Source organism: Cimex lectularius, unplaced genomic scaffold (genome assembly GCF_000648675.2).
Source record: "Cimex lectularius strain Harlan isolate CLEC.00 unplaced genomic scaffold, Clec_2.1 scaffold26, whole genome shotgun sequence".
NCBI classification, from domain to species: domain Eukaryota; kingdom Metazoa; phylum Arthropoda; class Insecta; order Hemiptera; family Cimicidae; genus Cimex; species Cimex lectularius.
In genome coordinates, this window is record NW_019392721.1 from 934,391 (window position 1) to 943,336 (window position 8,946).

The following is an 8,946-nucleotide window of genomic DNA, read 5'->3' on the forward strand; positions in this document are numbered from 1 at the left end:
CTTCGCTCAAAGAGTCAAAATACCTCTTTTCTCAGCATTTTTAGAAAATTCTATCTGGTAAATTGCATTTGAATACGTTTTCCCTTCTCTTTTGACCTAAAATTCTTGTAAAGAAATTACATAAAAACGGCCCAAGAAAACCAGGACTAAACTTTACCACATTTTTGTTTTATAGTTTAAAAAGCAGTATTGAACAAAAAATATTAGTGTACAATATGTAATTATGAGCCCATTGTATATAAATATTATATTTATAGTTTTACTTCTTTTTTTCCTCTTCACAAATCAGCTTTCTAAGTTGTTTCTTTTTCTGAAAAAAAAGTTTAATGTGTTAACCAAAGCGTGCATTGTAAATAACTAGACCAATGAATATACAAAAAGTAGATATTGAAGGATCGAAGTTGTTTGATAAATATAACATAAGAAATCAGGAATATACAGGGTGTCCCAAGAAAATACGTCAATATTTGAGAAGGTTGTTCTATATTAAATTTACTAGTTTTCGTGGTCCGCTTGACCAATATACGTAATATTTTTACATTGCTTTCAATCAATTAATGAAAAATGGCAAAAAGGATGGAAAATTTAAAAGGTGGGGTTGAGGTGGGAAGTTAGTGTCCGAGTGGATCGAAGTCACGATAGCTCAAGCGGTGGAGCAGCGGCGTATCAAGCCGAAGGTCGTGGGTTCGAATCCTGCTCGTGACACTGACTTTTTTATCTCAACTAAAATCCTTTATTTTTTTTTTATTTTTTATGGATTAGCTGTGAACCAGTTGCCTGGACCAATTAATTTCATAAACTAAAAAATTATATAAAATTATAATATTATATTTTTATGATAAATTAATTTTGGTATTTTATTCTCTACGTAATATTTTTACATTCAATTAATTAAGGTTTTTAGTTAAGATAAAAAAGTCAATGTCACGAGCGGGATTCGAACCCAAGACCGGATTGATACGCCGCCTCTCTACCACTTGACTTCCCATCTCAACCCCACCTTTTGAATTTTCCCTCCTTTTTGCCATTTTTCACTAGTTATCGTGGTCCGCTTGACCAATTAGTAACATTCAATTAATTAAGGATTTTAGTTGAGATAAAAAAGTCAGTGTGGCATGGCAAACAGGTGGAAAAATTCAAAAGGTGGGGTTGAGATGGGAAGTTTCATAAGTGGATCGAAGTCATAGCTCACGTGGTAGAGTAGCGGCGTATCAAGCCGAAGGTCGTGGGTTCGAATCCCGCTCGTGACACTGACTTTTTTATCTGAACTAAAAACCTTAATTAATTGAAAGTTATTCTATATCTCTAATTGGACTAAAAAGCCTCTATTGTTTAAAGTCTGATCCTCAATTGAATTAGAAATATTTCACTTTTCAGACCAGATCAAGGTCTCAACTTTATTCCTCAACGGTCCCACTTAACTCATAAAATATTAATGCTTCTTTAAATTTTATTTCATCATTAAATTCAAGTGAGTTGCATTCGTGAAAAAACAAAACGCTGTAAAATCTGTCAGGAAAAGATTCCTTCAATTATTCAAAAAAATTTTTAAACAATTAATTAATTTTTGGTATATTTTCTTTTTACTTATGTTAAATTTTGAGCCAAATATTCTGTCATATTTAGTCTGTATTACATTAATGTTAAATATTACTGAAAAATCAAATTTTTATCAATTAAACTTAATTTAAAAACGCTGATAACTAGAGCCCGGATTTTTTTATCCGAAAAATCTCAAATTTTCTATATAATATGCACTAAAATACCCGCAAGCATGTCACATTGTATGCTCTAAAAACGCTTAAATAGGCTTCGCAATTTGCGCTAAAAATATTAAAATAGACTGTATGTTAGAGAGATAATTCGATTACTAATTGAACCATTCTTTTTTTTAACCCAGACATATTGTTTCTGGTCTAGTACATATTACTTTGAAATGAAATAAAACAGAAAAATTTCATTCTGACAAAAAATATAATTTAAAAAATTATACAAATAAATAATTAGGCTCAATTAAGTTTTTGATCTGAATTAAAATTGACAATGAGATACATTTCAACATTAGTTTCTGTAAAACTATAGCGTTTATTGTTTAAAAAATATTTGGAAGAAGCTCAAAAAAGACTTTTCAACGTCAACAGAGGTGATGGGAGCATAATTGTAGGGACTTAAAATAACTGTTTTTGATGTTAGATGCTATCAAGTTTCCATAGTTCAGTCAATCTTGTATTTTTGTCAGAAATGTTTTTAAATTTATTTTTCAATATGATTCTTGTAGAGGATTTAACTTGATTTCTGTTTGACTTTGAAAGGAAAAAAATCCTTCCTGCTGTTTTAAAAGTAGTTTTTACTTTTGGCATTATTTTTGAAGTTTACTAGGTTAAAAATTTGAAAGAGGTTTGGATCTTACTACTTTTGTGTAAAAAACCTAGATCCAGTAGTAAAAAAACTGCACTCAGAAGCCATAAAATAATATGACGATATTTCAATATAATTCCATTATGTCGGTTCGTTTAAGTTTTGTTAAAGTTAAAATCCGAATCAAATTTTAAGCTCTTGTCTTTTGTCTTTCGTGTTCTTAGTTGCTAGTTTATTTTTATTTGTATAAATAATCAAAAGAAATTCGAATTAGCAATATTTTTCAAATTAATTAAGGTTTTTAGTTGAGATAAAAAAGTCAATGGCACGAGCGGGATCTCAACTAAAAACCTTAATTAATTGTAATATATTAATTGGTCAAGCGGACCACGAAATTAGTGAATTTAATGAATTAAAATGAAGTATACTAAGGTCCGCTTGACCAATTAATCATTACAATTAATTAAGGTTTTTAGTTGAGATGAAAAAAAGTCAATGGCACGAGCGGGATCTCAACTAAAAACCTTAATTAATTGTAATATATTAATTGGTCAAGCGGACCACGAAATTAGTGAATTTAATGATTGAAAATGAAGTATACTTCACTAAAGCTCTCCGTGAACCACTTTAACAAGAAGGTATGTAGAAGAGTAATCTTGACCTCGGTATGGTCTGAAAAAAACAAATTGATATCTGCCAATGTTTCGACTAATCTTAATAATGCCAAGCTTTCGACTAATCTTAAGGTCATCATGGACCAAAAATGTTAAAACCATCCTAACAGTCGAAACCATCTATTACAAACTTAATTATGTCAATTTTTCAACATTTTTATGATTATTTTGTCCCGATGATGACCTTAAAATAGGTCGAAGCCTTGGCATCAATGAATTTGTTTTTCCCAACCAGTCCATACCGAGATCCTTCGCGAGTAAAATAAAAATGGTCGTCCAACACTTCAAACTAAAATTATATAGTGTAATATTTTACCTCTTCCTCTAAGCACTGCGTGGACATGGTAGACTTCAATTCTCTTTCGCAATTTAAGTATGCCATGCCCAAACCAATACCAGCTCCTGCGATAGCAGCACTTGATGCCTTCACTGTGAAAATTTAATATGGATAAGTTTTATTCCTTAGGAAATGAAAATATAGACTATTTACTTTTGGGATAGAAGAATTTTGCCGCCAAAATTGTCATGCCGCTGGAGAAAACTGCAATAAATAATTATTTTTATCTGTTTATTAAGCTGGCAAAAGATGTAAAAGTAATAATTATATTAGCTATGCCTTGTATAAAAAATGATGGTTGTTGATGAAATAAACGCAAAGATTTATCTAAAGTTTTGAAGTTAATAGGTCAATCTATGGAAAAGGGCCGTTCGAAATTTCCTGACTTTTCACACATTCTGTGATTTTGAAGTGTAATGACAAGCCCGAATGCCGGGTGAGTAGGTGAAATTAAATTTCAAATTATACCTTTCTTCCTGGAAGGCGCAATATTGAGTTTTACAAAACTCGCGTGTGTGGTGTGAAGTCGACCGGAGGTTATAATTAAGTTCTACCTATTACAGTTGTTGCTTGAAGTACAGCCTGTCGTTACGACGGTGGTGAGGAAGCGAGGTGGCGTGACGCGTGCTAGGATGGTATCGTCGATATTTTGTTGTTATTGCTTCCAATCTGTCGGCAACGAAAAAAGGGGGAAGGAAAAAAACCTAAAAGGGAGAATAGGCGAGAGGGCGACACGCAAAGGCGATTGGTTGTTGATCTGATTGTGATCGTACATCTATTTCTTACGACTCGGTGCCTAGTGGTGATGTCAACGATACTTGACCTTTATTCAGGTTTGTTCATGCTTATAAACATACCAATATTTATTGCTCCTGTAGTAAAAATATTTTTTTTTAATGTCGAGGATACCACAATTAAAACAATGTATCAAAAATAAATCCTGCAGGGTTTATTATTATAAAAATATATAGCAATCCAAAAATTATTTCAACAAATATAGGCGCAAATAAAACAACTTATGAAATTCTAAAAATATTACAAGTTAATCATACTAATTATTAATTTCGTTTTAATGATTTGTTAATGTTTATAAAAAATTAGCAAAGTTAAATAAGTCCTGTCGTACACAGCGGCTTAACGAGGTTTACCTATTCTGGCAAGGTGTCGAACCACATTCCAGTCACATTCCATTTCTTTTTTTTCTTTTTAGAAGATTATTAAATCCACTATGTTTATTTATCTGATTACCAAATGACTTCTTTCAATTATTTATTCTTTTTATGTAAGGTCTTGATTGAAATGGAAAAGCTAGTGTCACGAGCGGGATTCGAACCCACGACCTTAGGCTCAATACGACGCTGCCCTACCACTTGAACTATCGTGACTTCCTTCCACTCGGACACCAAGTCTCCATCTCAACCTACCTTTCGAATTTCCCCTCCTTTTAACCAATACTTTACATAAAGATTAATTAATTGATCAGTCATCTCGAGTGGGCGAATCCTCGGCCCACAGGTCGGATTGGGATATTTGCTCATAGGTACTCATTGAGGTTTCCTCTATGCCCCGAATGTCCAGAGACCCATGCCAGGGTCAGGTCATTAGAGTCACTGACTTTCGCCCCTGAGTGCTTCCTGGCTGTCAGAGAAACCTCTACCTTCTGGGAACGTATTCTTAGACTTTTTATTTCTCTGGCACATTGTTCAATCTCAATGATTTCAGACTAGAAAACAGTAGCACACTTGGCTAGGTTTACCGTCAGTTCGGTCTTGGGGTTCATCCCAAAGAACCCTCAGCTCCCTTACCTATTGAAATATGGAGTAGTAAAAATAAAGTTTAACCCTTAAAATCACCACCTTTCCACTCCGTCCTTGTCTTAGCATACACTTATACAACGATGATTCCTCCCTCCGATAAATTTAACTATTTAGGACTTACACTTGAAAGACTAACATGGAATCCACACACACGATTTAAATTCTTTATTGCCTACTCAACCGACAATCAAAATTACCAATAAAATCAAAACTTTCGACATACACATGCCTACTCAAATCTACTTGGATATACGGGTGCCAAGCTTATGGATCGGCCAAATATCCAATATACAAAGATTACAAAGTTTTCAATCCAAAATTTTAGTATCATTTTGCCACAAACATAAATTGAAATACAATCGGCTAGTTGTATACAGTTGTAGATAAATACAAATTAGGTTAAAAAAATAAAAAAATCAGCTGAAATTTTGAACCATTAGACATGGTGTTTAAAAAGTAATATATCCGATGTCCAAACATAAAAATACTAATCTAAAGTGGTCCCTACATATGTAAGTTTACATTTCCTCCTAAACTGCTGTTAAACCAGATCTTCAGATTCGTTTATGCTCGTGATATTTAAAATAAAAATTTTACAGGTCAAATTAAAAAGAAGATTAAAGAACGTTCAAGAATACTCGCCTGGTTGACCGTGGCGGTTTTCCGGTTAATTTTTTTTATCAGGGCGAACCCCGTTACGCTATGAAAAGAGGATAACGTAAAACTAAGATATGACCAAACAAACTAAAAAAAAGTTACTTGATTTGATAAGGGCGTCGGACATGCAACGGTTTACACGCCAGAGCAACTGGTCCTCATAGAACGGAGGTTGCGCAACATCCGCCATCGCTGAAGGAAAGAAACCGATTCGCTCACAATCTCGTCAACATTAATTTAGATTGTTGTAGAATATAAAAGATACTACATTTGCTTCATGTAAAATCACATGGGTATTTTAATTTACACATGCTACACTTTTTATTGATCTGACTGGAATGTGGTTTTTTGTAAAATATTTCCATTGTCAGTAGTAATTCAAGTAAAGCATATAAGAAAGTCAAAGTAAAATTTACAAACCATTAATCACTTTTAACTTTAACGTAACTCCTAGAATCAAATCCAATTTTTTTCTTTAAAATTGTAATTAATTGGTAATGTTTAAAACATAAGAATATGTAATAAGAATAAAATATAAGATTAAATTATTACACAATTAATAAATAATAGTTATCAGATTATTTTTTTTAGCTCAGGGCCTCTTCAGAGGCGATTTCCATACTTTTACACTTCTTATTCCATTTTTTCAAGACGTACCAAATGCCAATTTCAAAATAACCTGTTTTATCGTAATAAGCCGTTGATTTTTTATTGTTTATGAAGCTCACAATTGCGTATGTGATTTACGTACATATTTAATGTAATACGCACAACTTCATAGCTATATCTTAGAACGATTATACATGATTTTAAATATTAATACCTGTACAAAATTGACTAGGTGATTCTATATACTGTCCAGGTAAAAATAAAAATAAACTTCAACAATGTTTTCCCTTTTTTACCAGGCTTATCAAAACCAAGATTATTATTTTGATGCAGAAAATTCTTCCATTGACTCAATTAATTTAACAAGGAGCCACAAAAAGGTCAAAAGTCGTCGAATGTAATGTACTATATGCTGCAAGTGACTTGAATCAGTTCTGCAGGAGTAAAAATTATGACAGTTTCTATAAATCGGTTTTCCTTTCATCATTATTAAAGAGCAACAATTTTAGTCTTATTTTGTCGTCAAACAATAACAGAAAATCTGACCCACAAACAAAGGTCGTCTGAAATATCAAGGGGATGGAAAGCAAGAGGTGAAATAATTGAGTGAGAGAGATTGTACAGATGTAGAAGTTGGCAAGAGAGAAAGTAACAGGACAGACAGGGTGACATGAAGAGAAAGTAGTGAGGGAAAAATGAGATTCGACGTAAATAAAAAGAAAATAGAGAAGGAGAATAAGGTATAAAACAATGAGAAGCAAGAAAGAGGAAGAGGGAGTTTAACCAGAGAGAGAGAGAGAGAGAGAGAGAGAGAGAGAGAGAGAGAGAGAGAGAGANAGAGAAAGAGACGCAGAGAGAGAAAGAGAAAGAGAGGCAGAGAGAGAGAAAGATAGAGAGGCAGCGAGAGAGAGAAAGAGAGGCAAAGAAAGAGAGATATGTATATGTAGAGAGAGAGAAAGAGAGAGAGAGAGAGAGAGAGAGAGAGAGAGAGAGAGAGAGAGAGAGAGAGAGAGAGAGATGGGGAGAGAAAGAGAGAGATAGAGAGGCCGAATGAGTAAGAGAAAAAGAGAGAAATAGGCAGAGAGAGAGAGAGATGGGGTGAGAAAGAGAGAGATAGAGAGGCCGAATGAGTAAGAGAAAAAGGGAGAAAGATGCAGAGAGAGAGAGAGAGAAAAAAAAAGAGAGAAAGAGAGGGAAAATTAGTGAGAGAGAGAAAGAGAGGCAGAGAGAGACACAAATGGAGGCAGAGGGAGACTCAAAAGAGCGGCAGTGTGAGGGAGAGAGAGGAGGAGAGAGAGAGAGAGAGAGAGATTAAAATATGGATTTTTGAAAAAAAGCTCATTTGTAAGTATGTCAGGTTTGAAGATGGATTCGAACCCCGATCCTTTACCTTAGAGTGAAGAGTGCCCTGACAATTCCTAAACCGTTGGAGGGAAGGACGCCCCCGTAAATTTATTTTTTAAATGTTAAAAGTTTAAATTATTTTTTAAAGTTTTAAAGTTAAAGCCGTCCAGAACTCTTTTCCTCCCCGTTTCTTATTTTCCGATGAATATCGTAATGAGGAAGGGAATATGCAATGGCTTGCAGTTAAAGAGTTAATTAGCAATGTCAGTGCGTCTTTATTAGTCTCCTCGGCAGCGGGATCACCTTTACAGCCCTCTAATATTTTGCCATTCTCTTCCGGGATCAACTTCATTCACCTAGGCGGTATTAAATTCTCAGCGAGAGCCCCATTTCCTTGGCCCATAATGCCAATTATTAAAGGTGGCTCGTTCCGGGAAAATTTCATTTCGTTGAACAATTTTTCTTTCATTAACCCTACCGAATAGGTTTACACATGAGGCTAAGTCATAAGGGATTCCTTTTTCTAAAGAATTCAGAACCGAGTGAAAAGGCTTTATTCAGCGGCTCTTCGCCTCAGAATTTTAAAAATTTCACGACAATCGAATTTAATAAACTATTGGATATTCAACTTATAAAAAATGTAATAATCGAAAATAATAATGTATTATTATCAAACTAATTAGTATACCTCCATAACTTCTTGATAATAACAAGTTTCATTTTCTGACCCTTGTTTTTGCAGTTAATAACTTTTTACAATAAAGTTGATCAAGTCTGGTTCTTTCAATTCGTTTTGACGATCATAAAATATATATATAGCTGTTCTGGACTTTTCACAATTAAGAGTGTTGTTTGAAGAAGTGATTTATTTTCAGTCGTTTTATTTACTGATTGTTTTTAATTGTTGTTGTTATTGTGGCAGTTAATAACTTTTGGCAATAAAGTTGTTGGAGTCTTGTTATCAAAATTCGTTTTGAAAATCACAAAATATATTATCTAGCTGTTCTTGATTTTTCGCAATTAAGATAGTTGATTGAAGAAGTAATTTATTTTCAGTCGTTTTATTTGCTGATTGTTTTTAATTTTTGTTGTTGTTGTTTTTAATTTTTGTTGTTGTTGTTTTTAATTGTTGTTGTTGTTGCTGTAGTAG

General features: G+C 33.4%; 1 protein-coding gene across 1 annotated transcript; it reads right to left on the bottom strand.

The window, feature by feature from the left end:
- Positions 1–235: 235 nt before the first annotated feature.
- LOC106663968 (MICOS complex subunit Mic10-like) lies at positions 236–6,156 on the bottom strand. Its single transcript, XM_014389230.1, has 4 exons — positions 5,946–6,156; positions 3,523–3,573; positions 3,349–3,461; positions 236–310 (listed from the first exon to the last, which is right to left on the bottom strand). The coding sequence occupies exons 1-4, from the start codon at positions 6,031–6,033 to the stop codon at positions 260–262; spliced, it is 303 nt and encodes a 100-aa protein (XP_014244716.1). The 5' UTR covers positions 6,034–6,156; the 3' UTR covers positions 236–259.
- Positions 6,157–8,946: the final 2,790 nt, after the last annotated feature.